Genomic DNA, 18,513 nt, shown 5'->3' with positions numbered 1-18,513 from the left:
GAAGGTGGTGCCTTCGATCTTCTCATCGCTGTACCCCCGACACCAAGCTCCGAGACTGGTGCGTGCCAGGTACTAAAAATAAATTTGTTGAATGAACAATTTTAAACCTCAACTGACATAAATGACTAAGGATGCCAGCTATCACATTAAATCCCAAACGTGCCTGCCCTTGAGGGCAGACATTCATCTGTTAAGTCTGAAGAATTGGCATTAAAAGCGTTTAACTGGGCGGCCCCCTCTTAGGAGTAGTTTATATAAGAAAGCACAACATCAAAAGCACACGATACATCAATTTCCGAGGCTTAAGTAACTGCACATCTCCATGGGGTTCTACTTTGTTCAATAAGCAATTAAGTGTGAAGGGAAATCTCAGAGCAACGTGTTAAGCCAGTTTCTACTCTCTGTTCAATTCTGACCTTGGCCGGCAGAGCAGAGTCCTTTGGCAAAGGTGTTCCCCTTCCCACTGGCCGAGAACCATACCCCGCGCTGCGGAGGATGCGAGAGGGAGCAGAGGGACTTTGTCATCAGGGAGACACAGCAGAGCAGGAGAGTCAGAGACACATAAAAATAGATGTCATGCAACGCGCTAAGATCCGCAGCAGAAGAGTTTGAGAAAGGCTGTGGCACACAGAGGGGAAGCAGGATGAGAAGACAGTGCCTCTTCAGAGAGATGCAACTTGAGCCTTAAAAGACAGAGCTCCCCGGAGAGTAGGGAAGGAAAGAGCGGTCTAGGGAAAGTGCCGTGATTAACGGCTACAGCCAGACGCAAGAAGGGAAGCAGTGTGGAGAGATGGCACGGTAAGCCGGGGACAGAATGAGGGTGGCCTTGTATATCCTACTGGAGATAGAACAGAATCACAGTGCCTTAGCGGTTTTAGAATGATATTATAACCACCGGCAACAGAGAAGACGGAAGCAAAATGGCCTAGAGGCAGAGGGTCCCATTAGAGGTGGAGACAGGTGACATGAATCAGCACAGGCGCAGTGCAAATAACCAACCCACTTGATGAAAAGCAGATGTGGTTTAAACCCCTATACCCAAACCCACCACGCTTCTCCCCTGGCTCTCCGACTCTCCGTCCTGGTCCTGGTGTATCCCAGTGTACCCAGATCCTCATGGAAGGATGGGACTGGGAAAGTCAACCACACTGCATTTGAATGTCTTTTAAACTTTTATGCCTATTTTTAAAAGGGGTGCTCACTGCAGTGCACAGCAAGACACAAGATAAAGTGAAGAAAGGAAAAGAAGCCTCAAAGAAATCACCATGCGATAGAATACAGACACTCCTTGTAATGGTGGAGTATTCACTACTATTTCAAAGTGCAATGAGACTGATTCAAGGAACCTGGTGTAGTGAAACACGCAGAGACAGAAAGAAGAACGGTGGCTGCCAGGGGCAGGGGGTTGTTTAATGGGGACAGAGTTTCACTGTGCAAGATGAAAAGAGTTCAGGAGACTGGACGCACAACAATGTGAATGTTCTTTTTTTTTTTTTTTTTTTAAATTTAGGGCTCAAGCGATCCTCCTGCCTCAGCCTCCCAAGTAGCTGGGACTACAGGCATGCGCCACCATGCCCGGCTAATTTTTTCTGTATATATTTTTAGTTGTCCATATAATTTCTTTCTATTTTTAGTAGAGACGGGGTCTCGCTCTTGCTCAGGCAGGTCTTGAACTACTGAGCTCAAACGATCCACCCGCCTCGGCCTCCCAGAGTGCTAGGATTACAGATGTGAGCCACCGCGCCCGGCCTGAATGTTCTTAACTCTACTGAACTGTCTACTGAAATCTGGTTAAGATGGTAAATTTTATATTATGTATATTTTACCACAACTAAGAAAAAAAAGAGCAATAAGCCTACTCAATGTGTCACACAGGATGGGATATACAGTATCTACAGTGCATTTTGTTCTAGAAGTTTCATGTTTGTAATCTCCTTGGCTTCACAACAAGCCTTCAAGGGAAGTGGGCTTCCATCCAACAAACAGGGAGACTCAGGCTCAGAGGAATCACAGACTTAACAAAAGGTCATTCTGCTCATCCCCGGCAGAGCCCAGACTTACCTACCAGCTATGTTTTCTCCTTGTACTATATTGTACTATACCGATAATAATTACCTTCCTGCTCTGGTTATTCAAAAAAAAAAAAAAAAAAAAAGACAGGTTACACTGCAAGTTTTTTCTATTACATACTTAATAATTTAGAGTTCTCCATGACAACCTCAGGCAAATACTAAAATTAATCTTCAAAATCAGGTTACTGCAAAAAGAAAATGTGTCTAGTTTGTTCCTTAAATACACTCATCCTACTTGATTAGCACATTACCTTTTAATCTCCACTAATGCAATTCAAAACCTATTTTTTATGAACTCAAATGATACACATACCAAGATTGGTGGAAGAATTATTATCAAACACACTATCTAAAATACAAACAATCATAATATCAAAATTTATAAAGCACTCAGCCCAGCTCTATTTAAAGTGCTTCATGCAGATCAAATCACTTAATCCTCACAACAGTGCTGTGATGTGCACTGCAGGATGGGGTGGCAGCTAACGGGACCACCTTCAACAAGATCACCTGCCGTGGTAGCTGTAGACAGAAATCAGAGCCCCACGCCAGCCCAAGTGAACCTAGAATTTTCTTATGCAATGTAAGGTTAAAAATAAAATACCTGATATATATATTAGGGACTCACCCAAGCAGGTTACCTTTACACAGATGCAGCAGGAAATGAGAGGTACGTTACAGCTTGTGGAATACAAACACGTCAAGAATGAGCACCGGCAGGCAAAAGTAAGTATCAGCACTGACATTGTTCTGCAAAATTGCATTTGATACTTTTATGGGAAACATAAAATTTGGCATAAAGGTTTTAGAGATAAAACAATTCACTTTCTAGTCAAAGACTGTCTCTAAAGTCTGAGAGAAAATACATCTTAGAAGTCATTGTATAGCTCTGTCACTTCTGCAGAACTCAGCCACAGCTCTGATCATTACCTTATAAACATCATGACCCACATTGATGCTGCCCAACTTTAAAATACTAAATGTACTTCAGAAATAAACTGCACACAAGTTTCTTTAAAACGCTATATATTCTTATTGTGTTCAGTTTTTCTTTATCTTTTTTTTTAAGAGACAGGGTCTCACTCTGTCACCCAGGCTGGAGTGCAGTGGCACAACCATGGCTCATTTTAACCTCAGATTCCTGGGCTCAAGCAATCCTCTGGCCTCAGCCACCAGAGTGGCTAGGACTGTAGGCATGCACCACCGTGCCCAGCTAATTTTTTAATTTTTTACAGAGATGGGGTCTTGCTATGTTACCCAGGCTGGTCTTCAACCCCTGGCCCCAAGGGATCCTCCTGCCTCAACCTCCCAAAGCACTGGGATTACAGGCATGAGCCACCATTCCCAGCCTGCGTTCATTTTTTCTAAAGGTAGTATCTCAAAATATTAAATTCATAATGGCCCCTAGCACAATAGTTCAAAAAAAATATGATATGTAATCAATTTATCTTCAATATATGTGAGCAATCATATTGGGCTATGAAGAATGTTAAATCAGTATCTTTAAACACACACATATATATACATATATATATAAAGTACTATGGTTTAAAATCCAAGCCAATTAACTTTCTTATAAGGTAACTCATTATTACAAAATTTTTAAATATCACAGGTTGATTTCTATAAAACACTTATTTTACTCTATAGCAAACACTAGCACTCTACTGAAAATAGCTTCTTATCTAGTTAAGTGTATGACATGTGATAAAAGTTTTTTTTTTTTTTTTGAAACACTACACTGTGCCCATGAAACATCCAAAGAAAATACTAGCTAATGGACCACAAAACTAGAAATACATGCACCTCAGAAAGTGAACTAGAAACATATGGAAAGATTGTCGGCAGGTGACAGACAACCTCCAGCTTTCTGAGCACTTCCTCAAAGCTTATACAAAATAACATGTAGTTTTGGAGTTATCAGGTACAATTCTCAGAGCAAGAAATTAAAAGCTTTTGTAACCCTCATTCAGAGCTTTGTTGAGTATAGGAGCAATGTTGTCAATTAACTTGGTGACATAAGAAAACTCACTCCTTTCCAAGGATGTAACAGAAGACCCCACAGATGAGGAGACCACACATGCTCCCTGGGACAACACCAGAGGGATCTCTATAAATAGGTCCGTCACTATCACACAAACATTAACTATTAATATTAAATGCCAGGCAGGTCATGAATACCAATATGCAAATGTGGTATTAGAATTAATATATTGTTAAAGGGACTAAAAACGTTTGCTGTTGCTTATGGGCCAACTGCTGCGTCTTATGTGTAGGTCACAATCTAGGACCCATGTCTGGGAGTCACAGCAATCCTCAATGCAGAGGAAAACCTTTCAACTCCAGCCAGCCGTGGACTAGAATGGTCTGCCAGCTGAACTGGCACATCCCCCACGGAGACAGGTGTTTGTGTGTGGGCCCAGTGAATCGTAAGCATTAAGTGAGTTGTGACGTGTGCCTGTGTGTGTACACAGTTGCACAAAACCGTGGAAGGAGGATGGTAAAGTTATCTGTAGGAATCTCCCATTGTTATTTTTCACTTTGGAGTTCTCTGACTTCACAATATTCACAATGTTTAGCTTACAAACGTGGCTAACCCACGTCAAGACCTCTGTGTACAGAATAATTGTGGTGTACACACACTGCATCCCATACTTAAAATTACACTGACCAGGTACAGTGGCTCACACCTGTAATCCCAGCACTCTGGGAGGCCAGGAATTTGAGACCAGCCTGGGCAACATAGAGAGACCTCATCTCTACGAAAAATAAAAAAGTTAGCCAGGTGTGGTGGTGCACACCTGTAGTCCCAGCTCCTTGAGAGGCTGAGGTGGGAGGATCACTTGAGCCCAGGAATTTGAAGCTGCAGTGAGCTGTGATGACACCACTGCACTCCAGCCTGGGTGACAGAGCAAGACCCTGTCCCAAAAAAAAAAAAATTACTTCTCCTACAATGTCTAAACTTAAAGAATGAACACAACTTACTGAAATAGGTGTGTTAAAACCGCGTGATAGCTCAGACAGGCAAAACAGTGACACCACCAAGAGACATTTCATGTTTCTGCCTCACCATAGCATCGTCATTATATGAAATTATGTTAATTTCCTCTGGTACCTCGACACTAGAATGATTAATGAACTCTAATTTGTAAAAGTAACATTAAAAATGAGTATAAGGCAGTTTTAAAAAAGCTGGAATACTAGGGAAGTAATTACAATACTACTCAGCAAATACCCTTACTGTTTTAAAATAACAAGCTCTATTTTTAAACTGTCAGAGCTTGGTAACACATTTCACATGCTAGACAGTAATACTTTCAAAACTTCCACCCTTCGCTGAAATAAAAAGAAAAGCATAACATTTTTGATTCGATAATTTAAAGATTATTCCTTTACATAATTGAATCTACAATTACGCATTCAGATTAAATATTATGCACAGTGCCAAGTTCCTTAGGGACATTCAAAGCAGAGCTCAAATGGCCAAAAAGCTAATGGTTCAACCCAAGGAAGGAAGAAAAAGGCGGGTAGAGGGGAAGATAAAGATTTTATATTCACAACTCAATAAAATTCTAGTTACACATTTGGACCCAGTATAAGGTTTCAACCATTCTATGGTAAAGGATCACTGTCCCTGGTTGCAGGAAGAGCTGTCAGTGAATTTAATGTGAATTTATATGCAAATTTGCTCTTTCACTACAGCAAAAGGAGGCGGCAATTTCTTGATTTAATAATGATCTGTTCACACACTCTCAAACACATCTTAGGTCTGTCTTATGCTCGCAGTACAGCCTGCTTGCTTGTAACAGTTGCAGTCTAGGAAAACCACACATACAAAAGGCCCAAACACCCAAACTTTACCTTGTGATTCTTTACCTGCATATGTCTTCACAGGCAACCTATGTCCCCTGGGCAGAGTAATACTCAAGTCCTCTTTCCTTTTCCCCCGTTACAGCTTTTCAACCGATTGCTTTGGTTACCAAAGAACTGGACAGTAGGCAACGTGAGTGGCAAAAAAGAACGACATGTGTGATAACGTGCGCCAACAAGCAACCACTGTGCATGCTCTGACTCGGCACAGCCTTGGGTGGCAAACACGTTCTCCCCCAATTCTCCCCCGCTACAAGGTGTGACATTATTCTACTTCCTGTGTACCACGTGGAGTATTTTGAAATCAAACAGATCTAGAGGCAGGGAACGATCTGTCAAAAGTTGGGATGTCTCGCCACTAAAGCCAGCCCTGCCCCCAGCTTGCTGGAGGAAGAAGACAAGGCAGCTGTGCTCCTCCCAGACACAGCCAATGGAGGCCACCCTGGGTGGCCTCGTACTGAGGAAAAAACGGGTTTTCTGCTATTCTGAGGCCTATCACCTTGCCCCAATCCACCGTTCAAAATAGTTCAAAACAAAACTCAGGAACACGAGAAATGGTGTCAACAGCTTCCCAGTCACTGAAGCTGGAACCCGGGAATCATCCTTGTCTATTTCCCCGTTCACTCACAGCCCCACTTCTAACCATCCTAGTGACTCTCCTCCTGCAACGCTACCCCCTCTCGCCTCTCCCGGGCAACGACCGCAGCCCAGTGTGCTTCTAAATGCAGAGCCCGCGGCCGTGCACGTCAAACCCAAGTGCTATCACTTTGTTGCTTTGTCACTTGCCCCCGTAAAAGCTTTTCCCCCCCATGGCTAACCCGTCTGCAGTGGCTTGGCCTTTCACAGCACACCCCCCGTCACCCCCACTTCTTCCACAGCTTTTCTGGAAAGGCACGCTCCCAGCTGTTTCTCTGCACGTGCTGTGGCCCACGCCTGGCCTGCTCGCCCCACTGAACCCACCTGAGCTTTCAGGCTGCCTCCGACTCTTCCCTCGGCCCAGCTCACCGGTCACCTACCAGGGGCTTTGCCCGTCCGTCCTACTTTCCCAGCCCGGCAGCGCTGCAGTAATCACCCACCCCCAATTCTTCCTGGTGGAGGGGACTGCAGTGCTCGCCTCGCATACACCACAGGTAGGATTACAACTGGCACCTAAGTCTCCTTACGATTAGTATGATCAGTCTCAGTGCTGCTGAGGCCTAAAGGAAAAGCCAGACTGGGTCTGATCACACAGGTTTCCTCCAAGAAAGAAGAGGGGCCCTACTCAACAGGAATCTAAAGCAAGTGGCTCCAAAGTGGAGTCTGGGAAGAATTATCAGAGTTTATATTTATATGTACCTCCAAAAAATTAAGCTTTAGTAACATTTATTGAATGGACTGACATTGGTGTCCCGGTATGATCCTATGTAATGTGGCTGGAGGGGAAGCTCCTTAATGCTATGGACTGAACTGTGCCCGCTCCCGGTTCATATGTTGAAGCCCTGGCCCCCAGTGTGATGGTATTTGGAGCTGGGGCCTTCAGATGATAATTGGGATTGATGAAGTCATGGGGGTGGGGCCCTCATAATGGGATTAGTGCCCTTATTAGTGAGAGAGCTCACCCTCTGTCTCCTGTCTCTTGCTCATGTTTGTGGGTTCTCTCTCTCTTCCCCCTCCCCCTCCCCTGGGAGGATACAGCAAGAAGGCCGCCATGTGCAAGCCAGGAGGAGAGACCTCACCAGATGCCAACACCCTGATCTTGGACTTCCAATCTCTAGAACTGTGAGAAAATAAATTTCTGCCTAAGCCACCCAGTCGATGGTATTTCGCTCTGGCAGCCTGAGCCGACTGACACAGGGGTAGCAGTGGCCCCTTCCCTGTCTGTCTCTCTGCTTATTATAATATTACACATTTCAGTTTGTGTGTCCCAGCCAGGTGGAGTTATGAATTAGTTTAATTTCACCTAAACTAACCCTCCCAAAAAGAACAAGTACCTTAAGAATCATGCAATAGAGCCACAAGTTGAAAATGGCACTTACTAATGATGCAATTACGAACAAATTAAAAAACAGCAGCATCGACACTTCCATTCTTAAAAGCTCTTCAAAACTATTTTACTAGGTTAAAAATATGAGGATAATTCAATCAAATCTGATAAGTCAGCCAAAATTTTTCAAAGTAATGGAGAAGATAATCAACAATACGTACTTACATCCACAATTCTTAACTGAGAGTCTTGGTAAATACACACTGGGTCTTGAGATAATAACTAATGATGACAGCACATGTCTACAGATGTTTAAATATACATATTAAAGGTTCATGCTACAAAGTTTTACTGATGGGGCATGTGACCCAAAAAGTCTGCAGACCCCTGATACAGATCAGGAACTTCCCTGACAGAAAGCTATTTCACCCTCCAGCGGATGTTTTTTCTAGGGCAGGCCTGAGAGCCCTTAGAGTGATGGTATTTGTCACAAATACCAAATGACCAACAGCATCCCAAACTCTAGCCCAAACCATTTTTAACTACACCTAATATAAACTAGTAAAGGTAGTTAAAAAAAAAACTTGTAAGTTTTGAAGAGCTGGCTTTCATTTAAGAGAAAAGGTTGGGTCAGCATTGGAATGATCACACCCAACCTCGTGAATTTCAGGAAATTTCTTTGTAAAACATCCCTGCAGCCCCACAATGGTCAGACCTCTCCCTTTGTTCTCGCTAAGCATTGTCCCTCTTGAAAGGGTTGCTGATGAGCATTTCTGAGTAAGCGTTTGCTGCCCGTTGAGTGGCTCAGTCACAAGTAGTGGAACAAACACTTAGATGCTACTTTCTAGGTAACGACTCAGAAGTTCCCCTGGCCCAACTCTGAGCAGAAACAGGATTTTCTGCAGTCGATTTTGCTACTTGCTTTTTCAGCTATACAACTAGATCAGACAATATGCAAACAAAGTTTTAGTGAGGTTAGGGGACGTTCTTTGACACCCAGGGAGCGAGTCTTCTCCCATGTGCTCAGCACAGCACACATGGGAAGATGTTGGTCCTTTTTTTCCTCTGACCATGATCCCCTTAAAGTCTTGTCTGTTTCCAATGAAAGACCCAAACATTTACCAAAGTGTCCAACAGAAAGACAAGAGTTTAGCATTTAGTTCTTACTCTCCCAGATACTTCTGGTTAATTTTAAGATTTTTTTATTTTGAAAAAATTGTATACTTACAGATGAGTTGCAAAAATAGCAGAGTTGCCATATACCAGTTTCCCCACAGTGTTATTAACATCTTACATCACCAGAGCCCGATGATCAAAACTAAGAGAATGACATTGTCACACGGCTAATCCAACTACAGAATTTATTCAAGGTTTACCAGCTTTTCTGTTCTGGAATCCAATACAGGAACCCACACGGCATTTAGCTGTCATGTCTCCTTAGTTTCTCCAAATTGTGATTAAATTTTAACTTCCGTCTCACAAATCTCACAAATCCTGATGCTTAATTCTTTTTATCAAAGATTCAGAAATTGCTCCCAAATTCACAGCAGAAAACAAGAATTAAGAGAATTTGGGAGGAGGGGAGAGGGGAAATGAATGACTGACCAAAATTCTCAAACCAAATGTCTCTGCCTGTTTTAAAAAATGGGAATGCCACAGATGTTTTTTTGGTCAAAATCACCCACACGAGGGTCAACTTGATAAACAAATCACCCTGAAAGTCTGTCCTCCTAGACATGTGCTGTTTCCGTAGAAATGCCAAATACAAAACTGGCCCAAGGCTGACACGCTTTTCTGTTTCTAAAAATACACTTCAAGAAAGCTCATGCATCCAATGGTTACCTGAAATACACGGTGCCAAAGCTCCCCCAGTTTCAATATTTTCCAATGCAGGATTCCTCAAAAGCCTTGTCCAGGGCTGTCAACCTGATAACAGCTCTAATTACAAGACTCTCGTATGGCATAAATTGCTGCTGGTATGTGTAGAATTAGAGTCATGATGTGTCGTGACTTCATGTTCAGAAAACACAGTGCCTGGTTTGGAGATTCACCCAGTATATCTGCCTCTAAATGAAAAGCAGCATACACAGAAGCAAAATCTGGAGGCTGTTTTAAGGTGAGTAGTAGCTAGAATTGCTTTCAACATCAGCAATTACTCTTGATAAGAAATACTTTTACCTTTACCAAACCTGACGAGGACAGCGGTCTCAAATCTGAGATCTATTAAACCTTGATTTTTAAGACAATGATCTCTACATGAATCAAAAGAAAATTATGATTCTCACTAGGATCTTGGTCTGGTTTCTTTGTTAAACTATAAGCGGCTTACACATTTAAGACCAGAGCCTGCCTAAATTCTGCAGCTTTAAAACATGTAGAGAATTTTTCATCCTCGCAGTACTTGGTGACATTGGCTCTAGTACCATATGTGTCATCTACCTCCACTATTCACCAACAAATGGTTGCTGAAGATTATTTTTTTCTCTCCATTCCCTAAGACAAAAATAGCCTCTCAGACATTAGGATCCCAGCATATTATGAAACAAAGATCCTGTACAGACCTGGCACACACTGCCCAAGTCCCTTTTCTGTAAAGGTAATATTCTATTTTAAACTTACCTTGACGAAGCCAACAAAATGTTTATATAAAGTAATTGTCCTTTAAGACAAACTAACCTGAAGAAATGCAATAACTTGACAAAGCTTAAGTTATCAATTTAATGAAGACTTTGCTAGCGAAAACGCCCACCTGAATGAGTGAGTCATTCAAATCCGAGCATCTGTAAATACTCCTAACTCGCTTTGAAGACCTCATTTCAAACATTCAAGGAAACTGCCTTACAGCTTTGAAACTCCCTGCTTCGAAAGGCACGCTGATAATCACATAGAAAGGTTACAAATGCCTGAGAGTGATGACACAAATATTGCTCATTCCTTTGATTAGTAAATTATTTCAAGATACCTTCTGCAGAAAAAACATTTTAACTTTAAGTATTTTTGAAAATTTAGATACACAATTAAAGACTTACCACCAGATTCCAATCTAAATAACTTTTTGTAAGCATTTGCTATTTAACTTAAAATACTTAAAAAGGCATGACGGCATTCATATGCAATTCCCAGTACAGGGAAATCTATAGAGATATAAAGTAGATTAGCGGTTGTTGAGGGCTGGGGGGTGATAGCTAAAGGGTGTGGGGTTTCTTCTGGAGATGATGAAAATGTTCTAAAATTGTGGTGACAGTTGTACAACTCTGTGAATATACTAAAAACCACTGAACTGTATGCTTTAAATGGTTGAATTATGCCCTTAAACATTTAAAACATCTATGGTCGTACACTTCAGAAAAAAGAAATCTTGTTAAGTAGACACACACACACTCCTACATACATACATGAACACTGAATCCCATTAATTATTGTTCTTGTTTAGAGGGTAAAGAAAGTTATTGTCCACATAGTTAAGAACCTAGAAAAATCAATGCCTATAAGGAAAAGACTACTTCGTAAATCTGCATAATTACGATAATCCAAATTCATTAGCTCCAATCATGGAAAACGTAATAAACCTGCAGCAGGCTTCAGATCAAACACTGGTGTTACCTTCAGCGTCGAGAGCAAGGCCAAGGTTTGGAGGGAAATCTACATACATGGCACAGTCTCTCCCATCAATTCAAGGAATTGCCCAGAATTTGGAGTTCTCATGTCCTGCATTCCCCTGGGGGTGCCAAGGCCACAGTGGAGCCCAGAGGTGCACGTCTCACTTCTGCTCTCTGTGACGCCCCTCACCAACCTCCCAATGCCCAACAGCCTCCCTCCCTCAGCACCAAACTCCGATTCCCGTCCTGAAGTCAAAATGCCAGTTTTCCACAAAGGCAAGCACACAGCAACTGCCACAGTCACAATCGCAAGGTCCCAAGACAGAAGGAGCTTGCAGTGGGGGAATGTAAGAGAGAGAACTCTATTCCAGGGAGGACAGGCCTCCCAAGGAGTACAACAGCCAAATAAATCACACATCCCTGCTTCGGCAGAGTCTCATGAACCTCATCTGTCCCGTGTGGTTCCTTCTTTTCAAAAAGCTCAATTTAGAAGCAAACAGAGATAAACCTTCCATGCCCCTGCCTCTAAGAAAAACCATTAACCTTTCTCCAGAAACATCATATGAAAAAAAATAAATCCCTCATCCTCTTATGAAAATATTTCTTTGAATATCTTTATCAACTTTTAGCAAACTTTCATGGCCAAGATAAAAAGTTTTATTTTTAAAAAATCAGTATTCTATAAGACTTGACTTCAGCACCATTAAAGTGCTAAAATAACATGGCTCAATGTTTTGTAAAATTCTTAAACTAGGCCGGGCGCGGTGGCTCACGCCTGTAATCCTAGCACTCTGGGAGGCCGAGGCGGGTGGATTGCTCAAGGTCAGGAGTTCGAGACCAGCCTGAGCGAGACCCCGTCTCTACTAAAAATAGAAAGACATTATATGGACAACTAAAAATCTATATAGAAAAAATTAGCCGGGCATAGTGGCGCATGCCTGTAGTCCCAGCTACTTGGGAGGCTGAGGCAGTAGGATCGCTTAAGCCCAGGAGTCTGAGGTTGCTGTGAGCTAAGCTGACGCCACGGCACTCACTCTAGCCTGGGCAACAAAGTGAGACTCTGTCTCAACAAAAAAAAAAAAAAAAAAAATTCTTAAACTATAATGCTAAGAAGCTTTGTAATCAATTTCTTAATGAAATACAAGTCACTGATAACCATTAGTAATTCCTATTTAACCACACAGTCAAGGTGAATCAAATACTCAAAGGCCATTTTATAGAACACCAAGGAACACATTTTAATTTCTTAGACCCTATCCAGTGCATGTGGAAACATATATTCACAGTATAAGCCATGAACCCAGAAATTGTATGAATTTTAATATTTAACATATTTCAACTAATTCAACTATATACTTATATAAGGCTTTAAATAAACAGAACAGTTGATATCTGCCTACTTTATTCCCAGCCAATCTACTATATTCCCACACTGATTCCTCCTCCCCTACGAGAAAGTACAGATGAAACTGTACAACAGGGAGTCACTTGTAGTCCCTCTGACAAATAATAAAATCAGTCTCAAAAGTCAGCTTTCAGCCTTGATTACAGAACAGGTAGGTAGTGAGGCTCCATTTCCAAAGCTCTTAAAAATCTTCACCTTCCATGGAAACTAGAGAATTTACACAAAAACAGAGGCCTCTACTTTATTCTCCCAGCCTTAAAGCATGCACAGATGGATAACAAAATTAAAGAAATTAATAGGAACTAAGCAAAAATACTACTTGAAAACATACTCAAGTTTAAAAAGAAAAGTGACTCCTTAATTCCCCTATCCTTACACAATATATCTTTTTAAAATAATCTTTATCTTTTTAGAAGTAATTTAATAGAAACACATACACAAAAGTGTGAAGAAATGAAACTATGTTAGCAGCTCAGTATTCCAAATGGTTTTAAGTATATCCACAGAGCTGTGCAGTCATCAACCCCAAGCACATTAACAGTCACTTCCCATTTCCCCAACTCTTTGTCCCCTCCCCAGCCCTGGGAACCACTAATCCACCGTGCGTCTCTATAGAGTTACCTCTTCTGGATACTTCATATGAATGGAATCATATGAGGCCTTTTGTGACCGCCTCTTCCACTTAGCATAATGTGTTCAAGGTTCATCCATGTCATAGCATGTACCAGTATATCATTCTTTTTTATGGCCAAATTATATTCCATTGTGTGGATACAGCACATTTCATTTATTCATTCATCAGTTAATGGACATTTGGATTATTTATACTTTTTGGCTATCATGAATAATGCTGCTATGAACATTTGTGTACAAGTTTTTGAGTGGATATGTGTTTTCATTTTTTTTTTATTATATATACCTAGGAGTGGAGTTGCTGGGTCCTACAGTAACTTACACTTTTTGCAGAACTTACAAACTGCTTTCCAAAGCAGCTCCATCATTTTTCATCCCTATCAGCAGTGCATGAGGATTCCAATTTCTCTACATCCTTGCCAACATTTGTCATCTGTCTATTTTATTAGAGCCACCCTAGTTTGTGGAGTGATAATTCATTGTGGCTGATGCTCTCTCTCCCTTAAACCTGGAATGGGAACTCAGCTAGTCTTCTAAGCCACACTTTTCAGTACAAAATATTCCCAGTGGTCATTCTCAAAACCCAAAATAAAGCCAGCATAATCTAACATTCCCTTAATAAACGAAGGTATCACCATCATATAATATGCACCATTATTCTACTCCAAATCCTATCTATCAAGCTACAATAATCTCCAACAGCCACACCTTTCTAAATAAAGATGTCAGCCTAAAGAGCCTGTACAAGTGTTAATTAGTAACGGAATACTTACACCTATAACAGCAAGGTTTGGGCCAGAACTTTCAAAAAAGAACACTGGACTGTAATTCAGGTTTGTCAATAATGTATGTGTAACCAGATCAACTTCTCTTTTCACTCAAGCATGGTATTCTGAGCAGCTCATGGAACTACATCCTCTGAAGCCACTACCAGATATAAAGTTGTCTAAGCCTGGAAGTTAAATGAAATTTGAAAATGTACTAACACCCATGCTAAGGGACTAGCTTTTGCACAGCAGAAAGAATTCGAGCTTAGTAGTCAGATGGGCCAGGTTCATCTTCCAGCTCTGCCAGTAAGGAGCTATATGACCACAGGTATGTTACTTAGCATCTTTATATTTCAGTTTCCCGATCTGGAGGTAATAATGCCTGCATCAAGAGGTTATGAAGATTCATTAAGCTAGTCTAGCTAGGCCGTTCGACATAGCTGCCAGCAAAAAGTAAACACTTCAATGCCAGCTTCTGTCCATCTTTCTGCTAACTCTGGACAAAGTTTCCCAGCAAATAAAGACCTCTTAACAAATGTTGTGGACCGTTTAGAACTGAATGTGAGTCCTTGTGAATTGTGGGATTCTCTTACAAAGCACTTGCCCACAGTATGGTCTGCACATGGCCAAGGAGAGCTGTCAATTGGCTTAAAACAAGGGTTGGGGGCGGATTTTTGGAAGGGCCCCCAAGAATGAAAAGAGAAGATATCTCGTTTTTGTGGGTAACTTTAGAATAAAAACTTCCTCGGGGCTCACAGACAGGCTGAGCACAGAATAAATGCAAAGGAGAGGAAGGTGAAGGCTGTATCAACATGATCCCATTGGAAGCACCGTATGGACCGCTGGGCCCGGGGAGGGGGAGGGGGCGGGGGGGGGATGGACGGGAGAGGAAGGCGCTGGAGGCAGCCGTGGGGGCTGGCTAGGTGCGGGCAAAGCTAACAGCGGTAAGATGAGCCCCTTCCCCGGCGTGACAACCCTTCCCAGCTGCAAGACCGCTGCCGCTCGGCGTCTCAGCCGCCTCCCCTACCTGATCTGGTTGTCGCAGAATTTGTTGAGATGCGGTTGGTTGAGGTAAATGGTGCGGGCTGGTGCCTCCAGCTGGTCTCCAACAGACGTGGCCCGGGACATCTCATCCTCTGCCTTCTTATAGCCCGAGGAAGAACGAACGGGTCCTGCGGAGACAAGGCACGGGGCAGAGACAAGACACAAAGAAGTCAGGCACCAGGCGGGAGGCGGCGGGCTGCGGGCGGGACCGGCGGGGAAAGGATGCTCTCGGCGCGGCGGGCGCCGCCTATGTACCTTGGCTCCCCCTGGAGACGCCGCCGCCACGCCGCGGCCGGCCCCGCCCCACGGCCCCGCCCCGCCCCCATGGTCCCGGCCCCGCCCCGCCCAGGGCCCCCAGCTGCTCCCGCGCTGCCTCCCCGAGGGGCCTCGGCGGGGCCGGGTGCGCAGGGCAGGCTGCGTGCTGGCCTGCAGGGGGACAGTGGGGACACGGGGTGGGGGGAGAGTTGGGGGGGCAGGGGACAAAAACCAGCGGGCCACCCGACCTGGCGGAGCACCCCCTCTAGTCCGTGGGGCTGAGCTCTGGAACTGGGTTTTCGGGGAGTCTTTGTGCTCAGGAACAGAGAGACAACAGCAACAGCAACGGGGATGCGCCTGCACGCAGTCCCTGCAGGAGGGGACGGCTAAAGCGCACCTCTGCGCTCTCAACAGGGGATGCCTGACCCCATGTGAAGGGCGTGCTCCCTCCATCATCTTGAAGGGACCCGCTGCTTTTCTCCCGAGATGTGTCTGGCAACCTGAGTGCACCAACCCCAGCTCAGGGACCGACGCGTGAGCTTTCATTTCATTGCTTAAGTTACTGCTTCTGTGGTTACGCCACAAGCCAGCCTATCTCCTGAAGATTTGATTTCAGTCCTGTAGTCAAGCCTGGGGTGAGCCACTCTCACCCCCAATAACCTTCACTCGAGGCATGTCAGCATGGAGATGGGGTATACCCATTGCTAAAACTGTCCCCCTACACACACACACACACACACACACACACCTTCCAAGCCAGTATCCCTCATCAGAAGGGGCCACGCGGCGTGAGAATTGACCTTCATGAGAGGCAGCGGAGGTCAAGGATCCCAGTAAAACAAATGCCCTACAGGTGAAGCCTTATCTTGTTTTCCTTAAATATACATGTGCTCTAATACTGCCATGTTTTCCACCTATCAAAGAAATAGATGTTGCCTATCATTTTGAAATCTGACATCTGAGTTAACCTCCACTTCCCCGCTATAATGAACACTGTTCATTGTTATACAGAAACATCTTGGAAAAGAAGTTTTGGCTAAATCTTCCTTTTAAAGTGATTATAAGGAAGACAATCCTATCATAAGAGGGGACAAGCAAAATGTAAAGTTGGCTATTGAGAGCTGACATTAAGTAAGGGTTAAGTCTGAAGTGGGCTAAGGCCTCTCCCTTCACTCAAGTCGGGGGCACCTGGTGGGTTCAGGCTCCCGGGCTCATGGCCAGGCCCCTGGTCACAGGCCAGACACACTGCGGTTTTCCTCCTGGTTTTTAGCATGTGCCCACAGTGCCCTGGCTGTTCCTCATTGCCAGCCTCATCCCTCACCTCCTTGCCTCTAGCCTCCCACTCTCTGGGGTCCTTCTGGCTCCACAGGACACTGCTGGGCCCTCTCCTTATCAACAAGGGGCAGCAGAGAGCAAGAATCCCTTCTTCAAGACTGACTGGCTCACCAGCTGGGACTCCCCGACTTCCACCAGGGAAGGCCAGGTGCTAAAGCATTTGCTGATGTAAGGCGGATAGAGAATATTTATATAAAAGTGCTTCTTTCCTCTCTGCCCACTTACTCTGCCTTGTCTTCCTCCATAGCACTTATCATCGTTACCTGGTATTATTTACAGATGGTCTGGACAGGTTCACAACAGCAGGGACATGCTGTGTTCACTGCAGTGACCTCAGCACCCAGAACAGTGCCTGGCATGTTATGGGCACTCCTATTTGCTGGAGTAATAAATCATGTTAACTCAAGTCTTATAAAGGGTCCCTTCGAATTGTCCAGGCAGAGATGCAGTGACATGCACAGAGGGCCCCAACTACACACACGAGTGTGGGTCAAATAGTTCGTTGCCTGGCCTGTGTTCACTTAGTGGTTCTCAAGTCCCCTCCTTATACATTAGGAGCACCGGGGAGCTCTCCCTGGGCCTCACCCTCACAGTTTCTGGCTATGGTCATATTGTTTTTAAATCGCCTCAACTGATACTAACAGGCCAAAGTTGAGGATCCCTTGTAGGATGCTGCTGGGACCTTAAAAAGCTTGGCTAGTTTAAGGCGTGAAGGTGTAACCAGGGTGCTGTGCTTATGAGCAAGTGACTACAAATGGGCTCTAAGGTGCTAAGGAGGCCAGAGGTCAGCAGCCTCTTTGTGCCTGGGCTGAGAGGTGGTGGGGACGGCTTTGAGGGTAGATAGAAGAGCCCGATGGGGTGGTGAGCACAGTAGACAAGGCCAGGACACTGTGGCTCGGGGCAAGGAGAGCTTCAGCAAAGGCCCAAGTAGGCAAAATTGTATCAGGGGCCAATTAAAAAAAATCACCACTGAGGGTCCAACCTGGGAAGCTCACAAAAAAAAAAAAAAAAAATAGCCTGGGGCCAGACTAGTGGAGAAGCTTGAGCCTCCTCCTGAAGGTCACGGGAAGCCGCAGAGGGTTCTGCGCAGGAGAGAGCAGCATGTGGCAGTCGTGCACAGGTGGTGCGGAGGGAGAGAATTTGTAGGTAAGGAGACCAGGTAGGAAGTTAATTCTACAATCTAGAAGCAAGATGATAAAAAGTACGAGTGAAATGGAGGATGGGAAAAGCACAGACTTGAGAAGCATCTCAAAGGAAACTCTGCAAGACTTTTTTTTTGGCAGGGGAAGAGGAGGATTGAATGTGGGCCAGAAAAGGGAAGAAACGTTAGATAACTGGGGTTTGGAGAAGACTGGGACAAAAAAGCATCACTGATAGAAATAAGAATAAAAACAATAGCTTTTCCAAACAAAAATTTAAATGTTGGATAACAAATATTGGGATGAAAAACTTAATGGACACAAGTAGTGATGACAGTTTTTAATAATCTCCCACATTACGGCATCCTTCTATAGCACAACAGGGCCAGACCTGGGGATGTTTTTCTAGGTAGAAATAGTTATAGTTTACC

At 43.8% G+C, this 18,513-nt stretch overlaps 1 protein-coding gene across 2 annotated transcripts in view; it reads right to left on the bottom strand.

Moving 5' to 3' along the window:
• Positions 1 to 18,513, bottom strand: part of ATP8A2 (ATPase phospholipid transporting 8A2) — a 494,649-nt gene that overhangs the window by 403,759 nt on the left and 72,377 nt on the right. For both annotated transcript variants that reach the window (XM_069467429.1, XM_069467431.1), the window contains exon 2: positions 15,337 to 15,481. In XM_069467429.1, the coding sequence (XP_069323530.1) occupies positions 15,337 to 15,481 (145 nt within the window). The remainder of the gene's footprint in view (positions 1 to 15,336; positions 15,482 to 18,513) is intronic.

The sequence above is a fragment of the Eulemur rufifrons genome, chromosome 4 (assembly GCF_041146395.1).
Source record: "Eulemur rufifrons isolate Redbay chromosome 4, OSU_ERuf_1, whole genome shotgun sequence".
Taxonomy (NCBI): Eukaryota; Metazoa; Chordata; class Mammalia; order Primates; family Lemuridae; genus Eulemur; species Eulemur rufifrons.
The sequence above is the reverse complement of the archived record's forward strand: the minus strand, read 5'-3'. Positions and strand labels throughout refer to the sequence as shown.